The sequence below is a fragment of the Ambystoma mexicanum genome, chromosome 3q (genome assembly GCF_040938575.1).
Source record: "Ambystoma mexicanum isolate Mex_15411 chromosome 3q, UKY_AmexF1_1, whole genome shotgun sequence".
Taxonomy (NCBI): domain Eukaryota; kingdom Metazoa; phylum Chordata; class Amphibia; order Caudata; family Ambystomatidae; genus Ambystoma; species Ambystoma mexicanum.
The window spans coordinates 329619409-329642304 of record NC_090926.1 but is presented as its reverse complement, the minus strand read 5'-3'; the positions used below and the strand labels follow the sequence as shown (position 1 = coordinate 329642304).

The 22896-nt window shown below is 46.4% G+C and overlaps 1 protein-coding gene across 3 annotated transcripts in view; it reads right to left on the bottom strand.

The window, feature by feature from the left end:
- Positions 1 to 22896, bottom strand: part of EBF1 (EBF transcription factor 1) — a 743411-nt gene that overhangs the window by 58580 nt on the left and 661935 nt on the right. For all 3 annotated transcript variants that reach the window (XM_069653918.1, XM_069653920.1, XM_069653919.1), the window contains exon 11: positions 6124 to 6212. In XM_069653918.1, the coding sequence (XP_069510019.1) occupies positions 6124 to 6212 (89 nt within the window). The remainder of the gene's footprint in view (positions 1 to 6123; positions 6213 to 22896) is intronic.

Sequence of the window (22896 nt, the reverse complement as noted above, 5' to 3'; positions counted from 1 at the left end):
CTATTCGAACTTGACTAGACTGATGAATATGACTTGACTAGACTGATGAATAGGACTTGACTTGACTGATGAATATGACTTGACTAGACTGATGAATCTGACTTGACTAGACTGATGAATACAATGGGCGATTCGGCAAAGTGATGATCTACCATATCTGAACAGAACGTTGTCCCCAGACAAAAAACAGAACAAAACAAAAATTAACCCTTTCCAATTGGGCTCAAGGGCTGTGTGGAGATATGTGCTTTCCCATTGCAGAACTTTAGCCAGGTGGAAGGCCAAGACCGGCTGCGAATGCTCTCTTCCCAATGCACAGACACTGCAGGAGATGCATACAGATAAGATTCCCAATCTATAGGCAACCACTTCCTGGCCTTGAAAACCCAATCATTGTACAATGTGGTCTATAAAACTCTGTTTGGACAAATATCTTAAAATGAAGTCCCTGCTTTGAATTTCAATATTTTTGGCCAGCACACACATCTCCCAGGAAACTGGCTAATTAATGAAATCGAGACAATCAGATCCGCCAATTCTGAGATAATCATTTTTTAAAATGTTAAAATGTATGTACTTTTCAGGCTTGATCTCAAGGAGCTTTCAATATGGAATTTGGAACCTATATGTTTTCATGGAAGAATTTTTATTTTGTTCATGCAAGAGTTTTCCTTTTTTAAGAAATGCTTTAATTTTCGTTTTTGATGGAAGACTGTGTAGTTCTCCCATGAAAAAGAAGAAATGAAAAGACAATACTTCTTTGAAAAACAAAAATTGTAAAAATGTAAAAACAAAATGTCCCTCACCATTACACCTATTATAAAAGGAAGAAAGGGACTACGTGAAAATTATTATTTTTTACAGAGGGTAACGGCTACTAAGCCTAAAAAGAAAACTCTACAAAAATTCTAAATGTCAACTTTAAGGTTAATTAAGTTACTAACGTCAGCCCAAATGACCAATTTCCCAAATAAAAATGAAGTCCACACACTATAAATCACACCTCAACTCACGCTATGCCACTCATTCCAAATAGTAGGTTGCTTCAATCCCTACTATACCTAACATAAGTGTTAAGAAGCAATTGGAGTTAAGGTGCGATTTGTAGTTGGATGGGTCTTGTTTACACTTTGGGAATGTTTCCTTTGGACTGAGTTTGTAGAAACCTTTGCAGCAACTTTTAACATTGGCATGTGTCCAGATGGGCCTAACTCTAAGCATGTGTGTGCTCGGAGTGCTCCTGCAGCTTTAGGCAGAGCAGAGACTTCTGGAGCCAGGCCCAGCTTTGCAAATCCGGGCCACACAGTGGGCCTCATTACACGGATGGCGGTAAGGGTTTACCGGTACCGGTATTTTACCGGTACCGGTAAATCCTTACTGCCTTACTACGAGGTCCCTTTGCGGGTTGGGGAATTTAACGTCTGCTCTTTGCAGGCGTTAAAAACCAACCCGCAAAGGGAGCTAATTACGGTACCGCAATTTGCGGTACCGTAATTAGCGCCTTCCCCATTCCCATTATGCCCTATGGGGCAAAAATGGGAATGGGGAAGGGCAATGGTGGAAGGGGGAATTACCGCCCCGCCAACCTTGGAATGGGGCGGTAATTCCCCTTTCCGGGAAGGCGGTGCCGGTATTTTACCGGCATGAACCATGGCGCTATTAGCGCCATGGTTCTCCGCCATCCTTGTAATGAGGCCCAGTGCCTTGGCTAGGCCTTTGGGGCTTGTCACAGTGACTCCTGGTACACGATTTGTTGGATATCTCTAGGGCCAAGGCTGTGGCTTCGACCAAGTAAGGGTCAGAAATCTGGCTAGCCAGATTTCCCACAGATGTAGGAAGGGTGCTGAAGGTTTCTCTGAGTGCTTTGTTAGAACTCCCTACGAACAAACCTTTAAACAGTCTTACAAGTTCAACTGGGCTGGCGGAAAACTGGACACTCACTTACAATTAGGCTATTATTATAATGGGTGCACCTGCGGTCCTAATCTGCTCCTAACCAGTGTGTACAAGGCGGCACTAGAGGATGTCCTGGACTCCAGGCACTTATTAGAAATATGCTCCATTGCAGGCATAAAACTCCACCATGGTTTGGTGGGGTGCCCTGAAGTAATACAAGAGCCAATGGTGCAGAAATTAGGGTAAATTGGAGATTGGGCCCTATTCAGGTATAGGGAGCTCATGTGTCTGCTTTGAAGATTAGGCTAGGTTTTGTAATGGGTAAAATAGGGATTGGGATGTGAATTTAAGGGCCTGCAGTTATTTATTTATTTGTGAAAGGTTTGTTGATGGTAAAGTTATATGGAATATTTTAGCACACTGAAACAGAATGACTTTTTCCTTTTTTGCTCTAATGCATTAAATAAATTTCAGCAAAATGTTTCCGACATAATGGTCATTCGAAAATATGTTTTCGAAAATATGTTTTCGAAAATATGACCGGATACTGCATTAAATAGGAACTATGAGGACAACAGACTCCTAAGTTCAGACATTTTAATGTTCTTGTCTTACTCTGAAGTGGCCTTGTGGGTTGCATGGATGTACTGCACGGGATCAATGGCTGCCATGCTTTAGGTAATTCCAAGATGTTAGTTCCATTGCAGGGATAGGATCTTTTCTATGCATTCCAGCTGCCCTTTATCTCTCTTTTAGGATTATCTTTAATATGCTTTCTTTATTGTTTTATTGGACAAAACATATTTGGTCAGCATCACAAGACAGTCCAACAAATAAAGCAGGGAAACCTCCTGCGGTCTGCCGGCATGCAGATACACTGTTCTAAGCCGCTTCACCACAAACGACAGGAAATGGGGCATTCTGGGGGCAGTACAGACACAGTTGCAAACGCATCTCATTTTCGCAAAAGGAATTCTTACAGATACGCCTGTCCCTGCTACACACACGGTTCCTTGTCTCCCCTGCTGAGGATCAGGCGTGGGGAGGGCCAAATACTGCCCCCCCCCCTCTGCAGCACAGGAAATTTCCCCTTTACGACCCTTCAGGAGACTTGCAGTAAGCAGGAGAGACTGAGTGTTCCCTTTACAAGGTCTGTGATGATTTTGGGGCGTTAGACACTGGCCACAGCTCAAGCAGACAAGCCTAAGCCTCACACCCCTAAACTATCACTGTCCAAATGAGTATACAATGCTGGAAGTTTGCAGATATGTTACGGTTAGGGTGACTGTTTTAACACATTAAATGAGCATAGATCCCAGTGTGCAGGACACGCTCAGAAGGGTTTCATGTCTGAATCACTGTCACAAACATATTTCAAATACATAATTATGTGGTCATTCTGATGCTCCCAAAATGCTGTTCGATTTTATGCAAATCGTGAGGTAACCACACTGGTGCCATTTGCCCCTGCCCCTTTCCTTTAGGTGATTTATTTGCACAAGGAGGGTGATTTGCTCACTGATTTAATTGTTTATACAGAGAGAGAGAGAGAGAGAGAGAGAGAGAGAGAGAGAGAGAAAGGTTAATTTACAAACCCCACAGACATTATTTTACAATATGCAGAGAGGATGTAAACAATACCATTTGAAACCCTGTGAGTGACGCAAAGTACATGTTTGCAGGGTCTCATGGTGTTTAAGTGGTGACAGGTAGCACTCCCTTTAGGCCACACGCATCACTATTTAGGCCACACCTTACATTTGGGCCATACCCCCTTGTTAAAGCGGTCCATAATTGTGCATTCCACTTAAAGTACTGATTATACTAGGCCCTTGGAAGAATTACCCTGCACAACACAGAAACTGCACGCACTTCTGACTCCCAAAAAGGAGACCTCTCCGCGATCAGAGATTTTCTAAAATTGCCACCATGGTTTCGTTGGTGTGGTCAGAGTGCCCTCTTTTTGGCCTGGTGTTTCGAGTAATCCTCCGACTTAATGAAAGGTATCTCCACAATCTGACAACAGGTAACACGTAGTTCTGGAAATGATTGGAAATGCCCAATCAATATTCACACGGCAGTTGCTCAGAAAGATCATCTCTTCTTCGCCTGCTCTCTAGCACCAGTCGTGAGAGGTGAGGAAACCAGGAAGGGGCGGTGGATAGCACAGGGGCAACATGCTGTTCTTGGAAGCAAGACCACATAGAGCAAGATAGGTTCAAATCCCAGATCCGTGCTTAGACCCCGAACTCAGGCTGGTGGATAGCACAGGGGCAACATGCTGTTCTTGGAAGCAAGACCACGTAGAGCAAGATAGGTTCAAATCCCAGATCCGTGCTTAGACCCCGAACTCAGGCTGGTGGATAGCACAGGGGCAACATGCTGTTCTTGGAAGCAAGACAACGCAGAGCAACAGAGGTTTGAATCCCAGCTACTCGCTTAGAAACCGAACTCAGGTATTAAGCGTGTTATTAAAAAAAAAATGTAAAGGGCGAAACAATGCCTGGGATATATATATAATACATGTGTAAATAACGCGTCAAGCGAAGAGGGTTGTCCTGTTCTTCCAGCACTCATCCTGCCAGAGTGGCTCCAGGCAGAAGAGGTGGAGGACAGGGACTCTCGATATCTGAAGATGACAGGAGGGCAACGTCATCTTAGGGGGGTGAGGAGGAAGAGTAGTTCAGCCACAGCTGGTGGAGAGATGTGAGGTACCAGATGATGAACAGGCATCATTTCACCTATTTCATCCTCTGCGGGCAGCCAACATGAAGAGATAAGAGTTGGTGCCCAAAGAGTGAGGATGTACTCCTCATATACACACACAGGTCATTGAGGAGTACCACGAACCCAGAGGTTGGCTGGTGCCCAGAGGCTGGGTGATGCCCCTACAGACTGGATGCTGGAAGTTGGCTGGGCTGTGATATGGAAAATGGGTGAGAGATGAGAGGAAAGGAAGTCAGAGGTCGTGGACACTGGGTGGGCATTGGATACAGGCAAGGAGATGTAAGCTGGGCATTGCCATAGTGATTGGGTAGTGAATTGATGACCACACAGTGCCTGGTTCTTGTCTTTCAAAAACTGGCTAATGCCGTAGGAGTAACGATGATAATTGTTAGGTGGGCTGGTTGGCATTGTGTGTCATTTTGTGTTATGTTGCAAGACTTTTGCCAAATCACACACGTTGTGCTCTCAGACTGCCTAACATGTCTAGAGTTTAGCTCATCAGGCCCCTTCCCTGGCCTGGGGTATCCAGACCTTCGTCTGTGGAGGGAAAGGGGTATGGAGAAGATAAGAGGGTGGGAAGGTGGGTGAAATGCCAAAGACGGAGCGATGGGCTGACACAAAAGGGAAACAGAATGCTGTGTGGTAGCCTGGGTGCACGTGAGTCCAGTAAGGTGCACCAGAGATCGGGGCTGCAGAAAGGAGGGTATGTTCTAAACGTGTTTAGCAGGACAAGGATTGTCATATGGGTGAGATAATCCAAGGGAATGCGTGGTATGAGACTTAGTGTTTACGAAGAGGCGGGGGGTCATGAAAAGCATAGCCAGTGCCAGTGGGCTTTGAGCCTGGGTGATTCCATGGTGGCAAGGAGATGCCAGGGACGGTTGGCGGTGCCAATTGAGAGTGGGTATTGAAACAGTGACTAGATACTGGCATGAATTAGGATGTAATAAACTGGAGCAGTTAGGAACACGTGCAGGGGTTGTAAATTAAGGTGAGAACTCACAATATGTTTCTCAGCACCCCCACCTGCCATAATTAAACATTAACATTTCAGTAAATTAATACAATATTAAAGAAAGGAGGTGTTTCCTGGAATGTTACAAGCACTTTGGAAAAGGTGCACAACCATCCAAAGGTATTCTTGAATATTTTCTGCAGAGTACAATCCTGACAGGAATATTCACACGCATTGTAACCAGAGGTTGCTGTAGCGTAGTGGGCACGTCACTTGACTTTGATCCCGGTGATCCAAGATCGAATTCCGGTCTTGGGAACAAAGGCAGATCGTGATCCAAGATCGAATTCCGGTCTTGGGAACAAAGGCAGGCAAAAGTAGTTTTCCGAGACCCAGGGAGACATGTTTTGCCGGATCTCGGATATGGGAAAATCCGGCCCAATGACCAGCGCTGGACCCAACTCAAAATGTGCTTCAACGTCAAAACATATGTCTTCTGGCGAGAACAAAAACTGGGACTGGTGTTTAACAAGGTGCTTTCTGACCTTTGGCAATCGCTCTGGGTCCCCGGGGTGCCTGGGAATCACCTTCTGCAGGCGCTGGAACCCGTAGTCAATGGTGGGTTCATTGAGCGCTGAAATAAAGAACAAAGAAAGACATTTAGTTCGCATGTTTCAATCGTGGCTCTAAGAATTTTGGAAGGGGGTCATTGGTCACCATTGCAAACAGAAGTCTTCCTATTCACTGAAGAATAATTCAAGAATGTAAAGTGGGCATTCAAGGGGGCAAGGCACACTTCAGGACTAGGCTTCCACCCTGTGCCACCTACATGTGCCAGCCACCAGAAAACACAGATGGCATGGCACACTGCAGGGCAAAACATGAACACTGTGCACGCTACTGGCCACAACCACCTGAGAGCAGGGCGAACACGGCACAGTGCAGGAATAGATGTCCACCCTGCACCCACAGCAAGCCCCAGCCACCAAAAACAAAGATAACATGGCACACTGCAGGGTGAGACTTCAACACTGTGTGCACCATGGGCCTCAGGCACCTGAGAGCAGGGAGAACACGGCACAGTGCAGGAATAGATGTCCACCCTGCACCCACAGCAAGCCCCAGCCACCAAAAACAAGATAACATGGCACACTGCAGGGTGAGACTTCAACACTGTGCGCACCATGGGCCTCAGGCACCTGAGAGCAGGGAGAACACGGCACAGGCATGCTTGCCTAGTCTCTGGGTTTATCGTACAGAATCAGGGTTTTTACGTTCTTTTCCGGGTCTCTGGGGAAGAGCGTGGAACCTCCAGAATTTCCAGCCCTTACAGTAACTCTGCCTACACCCCTGTGTGATTGGCTACTATTGGTCTGCTTGTAGCCAATCACATTGAGATATGGACAGATGGGACAGATCAGCGTAAATCTGCCTCAATGTACTCTTGGCTGTCATATCCCAACTAAATATGACAGGGGGACGGCGCCTGTAGGCTGTGTCCACCCCGAGCAGGGGAGTTGCTAGGTCTGGAAAAGACCCGGGGCTAAGCTGATGTCGGAACTGTTGGGACTGGGGGCTAGCTAGTCTTTTGGCTGTAGCTCCTGAGATTCTATCCGGGGCTACAACCAAAAGATTAGGGGCTATAGCCCCCTTCCGCCCCCCCCTAGCAACGCCCCTGACCCCTAGTATACAGGTCTGTGTCTATGTCATGTGGTGAGCATAGGAAAATGTGTGTGGATTAGGCCCACACATTTTACAGAGGTTGATCTACCATTATTCAATTTCTTTTAAAAATGTTAAAAACCCAGGCGAGCCCACACCCACTATGCAGATGGTCTAATTCCTCACAGGGGATGGTGCGGGTGGGCGGAGTCTCAGGGGAAAAGGGGCGGGCGTCCAATGGCACCATTCTCCGGGTTTTCTTTAGCAAATGTAGGCAGGTATCAGCACAGTGCAGAACTAGATGTCCACGCACAACCCACTACAAACCCCAGCCACCAAAAACTAAAATTGAAAGGAAAACGGCAGGGATTCAACCTCTGCTTGCCCACAGCAGTCCACCCTCCTCAAACTAGGTAATTATGGCACACTGCATAGTCAGACTTCCATGCTGTGCACACTGCAGGGCAAACACCTTCCAGAGAACGAATCTGTGTGATTTTTTTTGGGGGGGGTACAGTGTCTGAAAATGCCGGGATTTTTTTCTCGCACATTTCAACACACTGGTATGCGGGGGAGACCCCCACCCCCAGCACCCTATACTCCCCTTACACTATGTATTACCCTACCCCACCCCTCTACATTGAAATGCGCATTTCGAAATTCGATATTTTCGTCCGCTGTATTTTCGGCCACAAAATAATGGGGTGATACCCCAGAGAACAAGTGCAACTTGATGTGGGTAAGGGCTAGACTTTAAAACTATGCCCCTTGAATGTCCCACCTCCCCAAAAATAAGGAGAGCGTGACACGCCATGGGGCTAGGCCACCAACGAGCATGGGGAACATAACACTGTGCCTGCTGGAGGCCAAAGCTTCTGAAGAACAAGAACAATATGGCGCTCTGCAGGGATAACCTGGCACAAGGTGGGAAACCTTGTGAATTTCAGAGGGGTGCCAGTGTCCAGATGTTACTGAAGTGTTAGAGTGGTCGTAGCAGCGCGCAGGTCTGACTCGTGGCCCTTGGTGGGTGCAACCCTGTCCCTGCTTGGTACGCTCTCCCCCTGCCCCCTTCATACTCTGAGGGGAAATGAGTGTAGCCACAGTGAGTGCGTCATCACTTCCGTGGACACTCGGCCCAAGTGCAGGGGCGGAAAACCCCTTCCAGTGCAAGAGTGCGGTGTGGGTCGTGAGCATTCGGCGACGGCACGAGGGGCGCGGAAGGCCTTTGTGCCGAGAGAGGTGCGTGCGCGTGCAAAGGAGACACGGGCTGCATTGGGCCCCGTGTAACCAATCCGCGCGCCCCCGCTCAGAATGACTGCAAAGGCCCATTTTCCGTTAATTGCGCTCGGTCTTCAGGCTAATGGCAGCGGTATTCCCTGACACCCCGAAGCGGCTACTACCCACCCTTCAGGTAGCGCAGCCTCTCCCTCTTTAAAAGGACATTTAAATGGAAAGCCAGGGTGCGCAGAGACGGATGTAATTGCACAAGAGAACCCTTTAACTTGTCAACTTGTACATCTAAAAAGGCCGTCAATCACCAGAGGAAAGAAACCTGAATTCCGCGTGATTGACAGCGCACACTTTTTATGTAAAAAAAAAAATATACCATGTCGTAAAGTGGCCAAGAACGCATTTAGAGAAGACGAATGTTTTACATAGGCGAGCAGAAAGCCAATAATTACCCCTCCAGAAGACAGTCATATCAGACTAAGTACCTTCTCTCCACACTTAGGGCTTTTTAAGTTGCTGGGAAACTTCAGGTAACTTTTTATGAAAATACTTCTCCCGAATGTGCGGCCTCCTTGGGCGCCTAATAGAATACCGTTTTCATTTACGATAATGTAATCATTTTTGCAAATAGGAGATTTAGCTGTTGCTACCCCTTTCCAAACAGTAAACTCTCAGCTTGTCTCTTGTGTGAATTAAGCAAAATTACACCCAGGTGAGCAATATCTGTCTACTCCCACCGCCGGCGCTCCCGCTCAGGCATAATATTTATTATTCCTCCCATTTTGTGAATTATTCCCGGAACCCTCCAGGAAAGAACTTTGGTTCGAACGAGTCGAACGCGTCGCGCCAAAGCGCGCACTGCGCTTGGCAGTAAATCTGCACAGGCACCTTGTAAAATGCGAGCGATTCCATAAAAATAGGCCCATCGTCCATAAAACTGGGCGCACCATCGTAAGTTATTTTCATCTCAGGCCTGGGGAGGTTTCTCGGTTGGCGAGCATGTCGCAGGCTGAGGCGGCCCAAAGTAGGACATCAGGGATTCATGTATTTGGTTTTTATGTAGCGCTGTCTACCATGCGGGTGGATAGCGTGCTCGTTGAATGAAGAAGATTGTGCGCTTTATATATCAGTGTTTGAAGAACCCGTATGCATGCACGCAGACATGACGTACAGAGAGCGCCACTCGTCCTTGCGTTCTTGGCCTTGTAGCACTGCATCAGTCCTCTTCTACAACACGTGCCACTGGTCATGGAGACGGTTATAGTGGAACAGTTGAACTGGAAGAATCCCTCTCCCTCAACCAATACGACTGCGGCCTTTGACAAGGCCAGGCCGCCTCTACCCTTCGGACCAGCGTACTCTACCGATGTCCCAGCAATGGCATCTAATAGATCTTGCGTACTCCCCTGCCGAATGAAACATATCCCCAACTTTTGCTACAACAAACCACCTAGAATCATATAGACATTGAGGACTTGGATATATCTGGCTGGCTCTGTGAACCCCCCAAACACTCCATGGACTGTCAAATGTGGGATACATTTAAAAACTCTCTGCATCACACACCACTCCTGCCTTGGCAGAGGCCCTCAATCCACCAAGAAGAAATTGATCCACCAGAAGGCGATTCGAATGTTTTACTCCACCAACACGGCCTTACAAGCAGTGACACTCTTCAACCAGAAATGCAAATTAGGATCCTCTGGTCAATGGAACTCAGTGCCCAGGTGACACCATGAAGAGGACTGTCCCCTAGTCCTCAGAAAATCCCTTGCAGCCTGGCTGTTCACATCACTGCAGACAAACTAGCATGATTCAATTTACTAACCATCCCAGGTTGAAACGCGAATATATACCCGAACAACTTAGAGAACCAGCTCGGATAAGCAAATCCAAAAAGACAGACCACTATAGTGACTGCAAACTGGGACCAAATGTCTGGCCAGAACCCCAACCTCTCTAACCAGGACCAAATAGAGATAAGGTCATTTGGCCAGCCTCAATAACGTAAGTTAACAAGTTCAATTGAGCACCAAGGACACTTGGAGGCAGAACTCAGTCGAGTCAGGCTCCCATCAGACGTATGCCACTGTTGCTAAAACAGTGAGAACATCTCATCCCGACACATAACACGAGGGGACCTCTGTGTTCAGCTCCATGGCAGACTGGGACTCTACCGGTTCGGTGTAGTCCCTGCCTCCAAGCACAGGGCAGCTCAAGAGACCTCAACCATTCACCCATACCCAACTAATCATTTTCACCCCTCAACCTACCAGCACCCTGACGCTATGCATACAGGACTCCACACACATTGCAGCTGTGTGCTTGGTAACACCCCTCCCACCTCCTGTAGTTTGGCAAAACCGCTTAGAACTCAGTGCCTGGTCTGCTGCATCATTATGCCGTTCACACACAAGCCCACTATCTAGACCAGTGCGCCGAGCGATGTCCTCACACTATTAACTAACAGAGCTTGCGCTTTTCCCCTCCAGATTTACCTTTTACACTTCATTAATCACTTGATTTGTTGATACATTCAATTGACTCATCCCTGATTCATAATTATTCTCGCTGATGACCCAAATGTGGTACCAGTTTCAGTCACTGGCCCCCATTATATTCTGCAGCAAGTCTGATGAGCCAGAGAGGGGTATAGGAATCTCTAAGCATCACCCTTTGTCCTGATAGGGTCAGCAGAAAGCATCAGAGACACTACTAGGACCAACAAGGGATCTGCAGCCCTCAGTTGTCTACTGAAAAAAAGGGTTTGCGCAGAAAACACAGTGGTTCAGGTCTATCAGCAAAGTAAACAATGAGGTGTGGCTGCGCGCGTGCACTGCAAGATCCTCATCTAATCGCTCAGCTGTTGAAAACTGTGCCTCCTTAGTCTGTACCCATTGGCTGGTGCACATAGACTGTAAGGGGTGGGCTCATATACACACCCTGGAAACATTGGGCTGGTGGCCCATTGCCTGTGAGCATTTGGCTCTTGGTCCCATAGACTCTGAGCATTCAGCGACTGTTCTATAGACTACACATATTGGGCAGGAAGTCCTATGAGCTATCAATATTGGGCTGGGAGGCCAGTGCCTGTGAACTGGCCTGGTGCCACGAGCATTCAAATATTGTGCTATGAATATTAGTCTTGTGTTCCCACAGCTATAGATCATCAAGCTAGTGTTTCCTGTAAATGTGGACGTGTTGGGTCACTGCCTGTAATTCATAGTTCCTCACTCCTACAGCCTATGAATATTGGGCAGGTGATTTATAGCCTGCAGACTTTAGGATGCTTGTAGTATAGCATGAAAATAGTGAACTGATGTCCCTTAGTGATTTAACATTAGGCTCAAAGACACATTGCCTAGTTGTCCAACAGGCTGTCGTCATTAGGGCTAAAACTATAAACACTGTAGTAGTGCCTCAAAGACTGTAAAAAGTGGGCATTGCCTGTTGAATATGACCACTTTAGTAACAATGTGCTGATCCCAGAGCCCATTAACCTTGGCCTAGAAGCCAAGAATGGGCCATGTCCAGCCCAGTGCTCGTTCCTCTGGGGCATTAACGAGAAGAGGCAGAAGTGCATGCTGGGAACTGCAGTGCACTGTCTCCCAGGTGAACAACGGAACTGGGGAGGACTAACATTCCCAGGGGCATTAATTTCCCCCCCGGTCGAACAAAGGAGTTGGGGAGGAAGGAGGGGCAGGTGGCGAGACACTGACCTCAACCCAGAGTTCCCCAAGAAGTTGCTCGCCAGCACCATGCCAGCCGGGTGAATCCTTTGACAAGAAAGAGAGTAAACCCGGTGAACGTATGTGTGGCTGTAGCGGGAACCTCATTATTGAATTGAAATCGGAAACAAAGTTACAAGTGACTGCTGCAGTATGAGACTGGCAGTTTCTGAATCTCACAATTGAAGTTTACACGTGCTAATGAGATGCGAAAGAAAGTATACCAATAATGAACTTCAAACTTAGCGATAACTGTGAAGCCAGTGATACAGAGTAGGGGAGTGGACCGGCAAAAGTATATAGCCCACAAAATGTTTAATGTCTTGTTATAAAGCGATAAAGTGAATTAACTCTGAAATGCGTAATGGTCAAAATGAATCCAAAGTTAAGGGGAAGTTAAATCCTAATGCTTTAAAGAGAAAGATTTCTTTGAACCTTGCTGGTTGCGTTATGGAACTACCAAGACCAAGAGACACTGGGGTAAATAACAAAAAGGAGAGCTAAAGTGAAAGTCGAAGTGGTCCTGCGGAGGTCTATGTAAAAAACCTTGTACACTCAAAAGTCTTCGACATCAGTGAAATGTCCGAATGCGACTGAGGGAGGCCTGCAATGTGAAATAAGTTAGAGGAAGGGAACCCCTAACAAATGTGAATGAAGCTTGGGGAAGGGAACCCCTGCAAGTGCTGTGATTGTGAGGTCCGAGCCCGGCTGGGGGAGATCTACGTTGAATCAGGTACTTTTTGTTGAGCAGTCCGAGCCCGACTGAGGGAGACATACGTAAACTTTTGTTGAACTGTGAAATAACTTTTGGTGAACTGAAAACAAGTGACCTTAACGTGGAAGGACAAGTGGGCCCCAACCCACGTTTTGAACTGCCTTTTGGCGTCTTGAGCCAGAGTGAGTCATCCAGTCTACGTGTGCTGCCTTACCCCATGATGTCTAACGTGGGGAGTAAAGCTGACTCAACCACCTTGAGTATTTATGTTATAACACTGACTTTCCTTTGTATACAAATTTCCCTTCACACATTTTTGCAGAAGCCTAGTGTAGGCAATAGGTCTCTTAGTATAACTATTTTAGTTTTTGGACTAAGACTGACTAGGACTGTTTTTCTTTATTTTGAATGGTTGGGCTTAATCCCATTTCAGTATTAGGGCAAGTTACGAAGTCTCCAACCCATTTAAAACCGTATAATAAACACCCTTGAACTTGCTCTTTTGTGTTGTATCCTTACTTGTGATACCATTTACTTGTGATACCATGGCTTCGTCACAGTGGCTATTAGGGCAAATTCCAAGGCACATTGCCCAGAGATTCAGGACCATCCCAGTTCCCAGTTGAACACCAGCCAAATGTTTGCTTCCGCCCTTCTGGGACAAGGACCATGACGGCCTAAGTCGAGAGGATGCCCGCACATGCCAGAAGAAGGCCTGAGTGATTTGCAATCTGCCTCTGGCAGCCCGGAGCTGACCTGACAGAAGTAGGTGCTACGTTCCTGCTGCGGACTCTTAGGGAGCACCCACCTGTATTCCCTAGATGTAAAAAGGCTTCCAGATACCCCCCACTTAAGAACCTGATGGCAATGCCAGCAGCACTTTTCACGGTGCCTCTAATCCCCCCTTGCTTTTCACAGTGCACAATTCATCTTTTATGCATAGAGAAAAGAGGTCCTGCAATTTGGTTGGTTGGCAAGCGTGAGGTGCAGCTCAGGGGAACACATCCCCAAGTTACTTAGAACTATCAATTTCTGTAAAATGATCCTCTGTCCTTAATGCGTGACGTTGCGTTTTCATAACATTTTACTTTATTCATGACCAATATACCCCTTACTCCTGATTCCTCTCCCGCTGTCATCCTGGACCGTTCTTCTGTTTGCTCCCTGCACCCCAGGAGGGTCTCTTGTGGGTGTGACTTAAGAGGATTTAATTCATAACGGGAACATAGCAAGTAACATAACATAGCACTACCTAATATATTGTGGCATACTATAAAATTGCAGAATATAGAATCACTTAATATATCATAGTAGAGCCCAACGTAGCATAGCATGACATAACATAACCTAACAGTTCACTGTGAAAGAAGTCCTAGAGATTGAGAACATTTTACTGGTACTCCAATAGCCTGTAAAACCTGAACGTAATGAACTTTACGCTGCTATTTTGATAGCTTGTAAACATTTGGCTAGTAGTTCCACAACCTGTAAACATTAGGATGGTGAATATTTGGCCACTAGTCCAATTGACTAAATATTTAGAATTTGAATTTGAATTGCACAATCTTTTAACATGGCCTGATAGTCCCATAGATTGTAAACAACGAACTGGCATTTGCACAGACTTTAAACGTTATACTGATCGTCCGATGTTTTGCAAGCAATGAGCTGGTTTGGTGTAGTATGTACATGTGCATGTATTCCCTAGTATGTAAGCACACACCAGCATGCCGCAACCTAAAAACATTGGAAATATTTGCTTCCTGTCCAAGAACCTTTAAACGTTAACAACGGGCTGGTGTCAGACATTCCGTAAAGATTGACTTAGTAGTCTTAGCCTTGAAACATTGGTTGTATTGTTAAATATACCTGCAAACGTTAACCTTCTGTTCGAAAGCCTTTGAACATTAGACTGGAATACCACAGCTTCCGAACAACTGGAGAGTGACCCATCGCTGGTGAATATGAGTCTGGTTTACCATAGCCTGTAAACATTGCAGTGCTTTTCGATAGACCACAAACTTCTGCTCCGGTCTCATAGCCTGTAAACATTGCAGTGCTTTCCGATAGACTACAAATTTCAGCTCCGGTCTCAGCCTGTAAACATTGCAGTGCTTTGCTACAGACCAACAACTTCTGCTCCAGTCTCATCACCTGTAAACATTGCAGTGCTTTCCGATAGACCCCAAACTTCTGCTCCGGTCTCACAGCATGTAAACATTGCAGTAATTTCCTATAGACCACAAACCTCTGCTCTGGTCTCATAGCATGTAAACATTGGCCATTTTTCCAGAACCTGCAGCTACGTATGGACCTGGTGGCGTTTGTTAACATTGAGGTCATATCCCACAACCCATCATCATTGGCCAGGCAGCCAGTAGATACTGTTCCTGGTGTCCCATTGCCTTCCTGTGGCCTGTGAGCATCAGGATGTTGTCCCACGAAATGTAAACATCTAGCTGCTATCCTATAGCCTGTGAATTGTAAGGTGGTGTGCCACTGTCTGTGAACATTGCACTGTTGTCCCACAGCCTGCACACCAGTTAGCGGTTCCATAGAATGTGCGCATTAGATGCTGTCCCTCAGCCTGTTGACATTGGGCTAGCAGTTCCAAAGACCTGCTAGAAATGTAGCTTGCACAGTCAGGCCTGCCTAGTCCCATAACATGCAGAGTACTCAACTAGGACAGCGCATTTGCCTGCAACATTGAAGCTCGACTTCAGATGGCAAGCTATTGTAGCCAGGCCTTAAAATAACCAATTGTGTTTCCCAAACTGTTCTCTTTCCCAAGCATGTTGGAGGCACTTTGTCCACTTTAGGGACTCATTTCTGCAAAAAAAATGTCATTTTGTTAAATGAGGCCATTACGTCTTTAGAGCTCATCAAAAAACATCAGAATCTGTCAGAAAATGATTTTGTTGGCAGCTGCATAAACTGAAAAATGATGGATTTATTTTAAACCATTTTTATTTTAAAACTAAAATCCCAGAGGGTCTGTAAAGTTACGTGCTAAGTTTCCGAGCCATCGGCTTCAAAATTACCAAGCTATAGCATTACATCCCCACTCGAAGCACGCTGCTCGTCCCCGGGGACGTGATTCACGTCAGCCCAGGGATTGTATCCATTTTACATGCAATATTCATTGCACGGGGGAGATAACTGCGATGGATAAATGCCAATTTTCTGACAGATCTATTTGTCTCAGAAGAAACAACTTCGCATTATAAGAGATCTGTGGTCTCTTATAGAAGAAACGGAAGTACTGAGCAAGATGGGAGCTCTGGAACGGGAGAGCTTGAGGCAGCGAGATGCTCCTTGTGCCTAAAAGCAAGAGTTTCAGATCATGAAATGCAAAGAAGCCTCTTGGTTACACGATGGAGGCTGAGTGGCCTCTAAAGTTTGAGGTTCAGGAGGCAAGCGGGTCTCTGTAACCTAAGAACATTGAATTCGAGATACAGCAATAGCGTAGATATCCAAAAATCTACTTTAGTGGGCAGGATCCCGCCTTTTACAAAGAGCTTGGAGGAATTCAGACCTTGATACATGGAGAGATCCACTGGGAAATCCGATATTGTGTGCATTACCCTGTGCTGTGAAGAGGTCTGAGGATTTCAGTATATGATCAATATCAGATACATCTAATAATGGGTGTATTACACCACTGGTATAAAGAGTTCTGCGACCTTGAGACGCCTGAGAATTCGCGACATCTCCTTCTTGTGTCCGTGTACCTACGATATGAAGAAGGTTATATCACACGCATCTCACAATGTGTTTGTGAATATCTGGCATGAAGAGGTCTGGGGGCGTCGAGAGCTCTGAAGAAAGGACTCGAGATAATGAGACCCCTGGCAAACCCCTGAGCCCGCCCTCTTGCACGTGCACCTCTGGCACGAAGTCACATTGTCTAGAGGGCTCAACATCTCTAAAGACAGAAGAATGTCAGGAAAAAGCAACAACTACATGCTTTCAAGCTTCAGGTGAAGGGATCTGGCAGCAGTCGGGAAATCTGCCATTGTGTGGCACCAAGAGCTGTGGGTATTCCAGGCGGGGTCGGACTGGGGCAGAAAATTGTCTCGGGCACCAATGAAAAAGGGGCCCCAGTTGCAAATAGTAATTCATTCCTTTTGTGATAGACTGTTTCATTAGTGCCCAAGGGAGAGGTTTTTGATAAAATGTGATGCAAATTGTGCATTTTCAATAATATTTATTCAACAACACTGGTATAAACTACTAGCCACAGAGTGAAGTAACTCATCAAACTGGCCCACATTGGCCAAAAAAGTTCCCAATTTGGACAACAAAAGCTGGCCCACACTAGCATTTTGTGTTTTTGGTTTGCCCTATTGCCCTATAAGCTAGTCCCAGCCTGAATTCAGGATATCTATACACAGAGCCAGAAGCAAGGAGACCACTTACATGTCAGCTCTATTGTGTGCGATCCTCTGTTATTGAGATTTCAGCCATGTGTGCTGCCTGCACATAGACTATCTAATACCTGAGAAATCCAGGAACCTGTCTTCTTGTGTGTGAGTGAACGTGATCTCTAAAAGCAGAACAGGACATCCTGTGATATGTGAGGAACCGTGAACACAGCTTGCTAAAGACTGTGTCTCTGGTGTTGAGAGAGTATAGAGAAGGCCAGAAACGTCAAAACCTCTGTTATTGTAGCATATACTACTGCAAGCCATGCTACGTAACTGACCAGAAGGTGGCATGAACTCGGATGACTACCTCAACAGCGGCAAAGCCTGCCGATGAAGCACACATGAGCTTCGAAGCCACACACTGTCCATACGTGACAAGGCACTGGTTTGTAAAAGTAGATGTGTATGTGTGTGACCGTGTGTGGTTCTTAAAGCTTGCCTGATCACTGATTGACAAGGTTTGGATCCGAGACAGTAAGGGTCAATTTTTCTCCAATACAGGTGTCAGAAGCAGAGTTTACGGTTTTCAAAGGTCAGGCGCTTGTGGAAGATTACCAGATGTTCTGTTAGGGTCTTGATTGGCAGACAGCTTAAACAGATGTTGACAAACTGGGGCTAGCCTCGGCTTTGACTTTATCAAAGATGTGTACATTGATAGATCTGCAGAGCATCTTGGAGGCCCTACACATACATCAGTAGACCTGTTGGGATTTGCATTGCACACAATTAACCAGAGAAACCCTTTGATCCAGGGCTGCTAATGATTTGGGGATATTTATGAGTGATGTATCTGTAACGGCTATTGTTCTGCATGTGTTTGAGATTTTAAATTAATTTGATTCCCACAAGCATAGTATGGGATTCTAAACCACAAATGAATGAACATTTTAGCCACACAAAACATGGAAAACGAAGGTGGAGACCCCTAGAAAACTTTGGACATAAGCAGTTGTTGGACATGCAGAAGGACAGCAGTACCACTCAGTCAAGAAATGTGAATTTGACATCACCTTACTGGATAGAACAGAAATCAGACTCCAGAGACAAATGACCGACCTAGCAGACTACATCAAGCAGGCAAACCTTCTTATAAACAAAGCAAAAACAAAAGTCCTCATACTGGAGAAAAAAAAACAGAAGATTGAACCGCTTCAGTTGGAGCCTGGAAAAAGTCAACGTCGAAGTAGTGAAAAACTTCAGATACCTGGGAACAATAATAGACAGCACTCCCACAGAATTAGTCATGCAAAAAGATCTTTGGAGGAAAACCAGATTACTGACCTCCCAAGCCCGACTTCTGGATAAGAAATTTGGGCGTTTCTCACTGATACCTACGATAAGGTTCTACAAAGCTAAGGTGATACCTGCCTTGACGTATGGAGCAGAGGCGATGCCAGCTACTCCAACTACAATATGGAAAAAACTTGAGGGCTTCATCTGGAAAGCAGTCCTGAACCTGCCGAATTCCACCCAGATCGAAGCAATCAGGCGAGAACTGGGCCTCTCTTCACTGAGCGCCAAAGTGAACCTAGCGAGCATATCCTTGTATAGGAAAACAATCCTTCCCGATGCGCCTCTCCTCTACAACCTAATAGACCTGGAGATCAAAGCAGGCACTTGCAGGATGATCGTCAAATGGGCTGAGCAGATACAATCGAAGTTGGCCGAAATTGGATGCTCCAACGAAGATCTCATCAAGAATCCTAACAAAATAAAAAAAAAATTGGAAGAGGCGGATTGGATTGACACCCAAGAGAGCGCCAAAGGAAATAAAACACTGGCTCTTTTTCCCCAAACCCCAAAGAAGTTAAACCAAACAACACAACTATTCAGAAGATTCCCAAGCAAACCATTGCGGCAATTCCTCCTAAGAGCACGTTTAAACTTGCTACATACCAACGAGATCCTGTTCATGAGAGGTCAGTCACCCTCCAAAATTTGCCGCTTATGCAAAGCCGACACAGAAACAGTTAGACATCTGCTACTCCAGTGTCTGGGACTGAACAGGCTCGACAATCCTACCTTCTCCCTCTCCTGGAAACTCATGTCGCGAGCAAAGAGGAAACATGGTGGGTCCGTCTAATCAGCGGCCAGAAGACAAACTGGTCTATTGCAGCGGCAAAAATCTTACAGGACGCCTTATCGCAGTGCTCACAAGGGGTGTCAGCCTAAGTTATCGTCTGATCAAAACAAAACCGAGCATTTGTTAAAATCCAGAAAACTGGATAAATACAATAAATAAAAAAAAATTTAAAAATGTGAATTCGTGTGATGAGAAGAGGTGGCATTTCAGTAAAACGGGTGCTCATCAAAGATGTGAATGTATAGGTTTGGGCAGTGGTTAGAGCAGACAGGCCATAGAGATGAGTTGAGTGAAGACAGCTGGCAGGCATGGCCATCAGATGGCAAAACACTTGGGAGGGATCGATGGGCATCTGCACTATGATAGATGCAAACCTGGACAGACATGACCATCAGATTACTTCCCCGGAGGAGACATAGGCATGGAAGGGGCGCTCTGGAAGGCCCTCCACCATGTTACCATCCGGTCCTTTAATTCCTGGGCTACCCTTTCATATGTCTACAAAACTCCTGAAGAATTACAGAATCTGCTTCCGTCAACAATCAGGGTCCGCTTTCCACATAAACCGAACACTGCCTTCTGGTCTATGCCCCTGGCTGCAGACACCCATGCCCCTCATTGGAGTTTACTATCTAAGTATCTCAGTGTTTCGGGATTGCTTGCTTTCTGGATGCTTTTGCTAATGTGAGGCAGGCTTTCTAGTACGTGCTTCTTAGATGGTCGCGAGTCCTTCAGCTTCTTGATTCAGTTTGCACCACTTTGGGCGCAGTCCTTTTCTGAAGCCGCACACTTCCAGGCCCGAGACTCATCTTCAGGCCTGAGCCTTGTGCTCGGCTACCTTGCTTCTAGATGTCTGGCATTTGAGAGCAGGTCAGTTTCCCTTGGTTGTTTTGAGGCCCCTCTACGACTCTATCGTAATGATTCGATTGGTTGTCCATGTAAGACCCAATGCCCTCTGTCCTCTGTATCCTTCCGCGGATCATCTCGTGTCCTCTGCCAGCTGCTGGGTGTGAGAAAGACCTACTTTTCTACTGTATTCCGCCGCCCTGCATCTCTGGATCTGATTCTGGGGAAGTTTTCGGAATGGATAAAAAAAACTGTAATAAGCAGGCATTACACATTCATTTTGCTTTCTGTTATTGAGGCAGAGTGAGGGGCAGTGAATGGACTAACTGTGCCGGTCATGCATCTCTGCTGCACCTCAAACACAGCACATGGGGGTGGCGCCAGGGTAGATGTACATGCTGATGTTAGACCAATGGGTACACCTGCTTTTTACACCCACTAAAAGCGGGTAGGTTCCAAAGGGGATCTATCTATTGGAAATACTTTGTGCAACACATGGGGCCAAAGAACGGTGACATTTCATTTGTTGTAACACCTTCATCACTACATGTTCGAAATGAGCAAAAATTCATGGAGGGGACATTTTGTGCAGAAGTGCCACAGGCATTGTTCCAGTGCCTTGTCTGGATTCCATTTAAGGCATTTCCTAACGCCTGATCGTGTGTCCCTTCGGTGCTGCACGAGCGCTACCGTCTGCTCTCTCTTGCATGCGACATATATGTGTGTTGGCGCACTCCTCCATGCTTGCGGAGGATGTACACGCATCCAATAGCTGGAGATGCCATTTAGCGCCTCCCTCAAAGAGAACTGGGCATGTGTCTCGTTTCCACTTGGGATCCTGGGTGACTTTACACTTGGGATCCTGGGTGACTTTACACTTGGGATCCTGGGTGACTTTACACTTGGGATGCTGGGTGACTGCTTAAGAGCAAATGGATGCCCCGTGGTAGTTCAGCTCTCTGGAGTGTCCTGGTCGGCCACATGCATGCAATCGTGAAGCGGCGTCTCCATCACGCAGCTTTTCCTCGGGCACCTCCTGCAGGGGCTATCGGGGCTATCTCCCTCTCCCCCCCTGCTTTCCTTAATCTTCTTAAGCTGCTTTCCCAGGTCTGTGGCTCAGTGCACTAATGCATCCACTGCAGGGGCCTGTGATCTCATGGTCACAGGTTCGAATCCTGGCAGGTCCACTCAGAACTTCATCATTCGGAAGTTGATAAAAGCAGTACCATTAAGTTGGGTAACAATAAAGATGTGTTATAGGTGCCAAGATGCCCTTTTGGGGGTGAACGTGTGGTCTGTGCTCTTCCTATTGCAAGCCTTGGCCAGTTCAGGCCTCGGTAGTGGTCGAAGTGTATGAAAAGAAGTAGTGTTACTATGTTCCCAGCGCCCCACAAACCCCATCGCCACGCCCCCCCCATGCGCAATACAAACCCTCAAACACATGCGCCTGTTGTTTGAGGGAACGTTTAGTGCGGTGCCCTGAAGTGCAAGTTTCAGCTTCTTCAAACACTTATTTTAAAATGAAACTATTCGGGAACGGTTTGTTTTTAAACTAAAAGTATATGAACAATAATACTGAGTTTAAAAAAAATAGAGGAGCACCGCTCCCAACCACTCCTGCCCACTTTGAGCACTGGGCATCAGACCCAAGATTGTCTTTCACCTCTGTGCAGCTGTCCACACGTATTGCCCAATCTCTTTGCACCTGGCATAGCCCAGGCATTGGCCTCAGCCTCGTGCACAGGAAGCTGCAACTCCTAGTTTCCTGTGAACCTGGAAATCTAAGATTATCACAATTGCAGCCTCTGAATAGTTCCCGCTGTGGGTTCTGCCACAAGCATTTAAAGGGCTGCTTAGGAGAGCTCTCAAGTGGTCGTTGATTGAAAGACCCCATGAAACAGACGTGCCATTGAACTACAGATGAGGAGAGAAGGGTGGGATTCAGAAGGTTCAAAAAACAACATCTTCAAGGCTTTACTCAATAGACAAAGGATATTACAAAAACATGCCATGGTCTAGCATCTAGCGACCAACAAGGAAAATGAGCCAGAAGTCTGCAGTGACATCTGGCCATTGTAGGCCATGACACAACGCTCATGGTTCTCTGCTAAGAGAGATCCAGTGTGCAAGGCATACTAGCTACAAAGGGTAGAAGACTAACATGGCATGCAGTTACAATGTGGATAGAGGGAGCAATGGCCTCTGGATGGGCACACAAGTTGTCCAAATCTGACAACTCGAGCGCAGCAGTGAGCAGGCTTGTGGGTGTGTGAGGAACTTGACCATCCGCATGGCAGGTGAGCACTCACCTGGGATTTTTTGATATTTTTTAAAGAAATTGAATGATGGGAGAACAACCTCGGAAAATGTGTGGGGCTAAACACCACACATTTTCCTATGCTCACGGAACAACAAAAACATACATCTGTGTACTCTGAGCGGTCACAGATGCAGTCTTCCCTGTCACATTTAGTTAGAATATGATAGCCAGGAGTACATGAAAGCATCAAAAGGGAGAGGGCAATACCTTCCTCCTGCCATGGCCAGCCTCCTTAAATATCAAAGGCTCCATGGATCCGCCCTGCCCATTGTCCGTCTGCTGGTGGCGGCGCATACTGATGAGATTT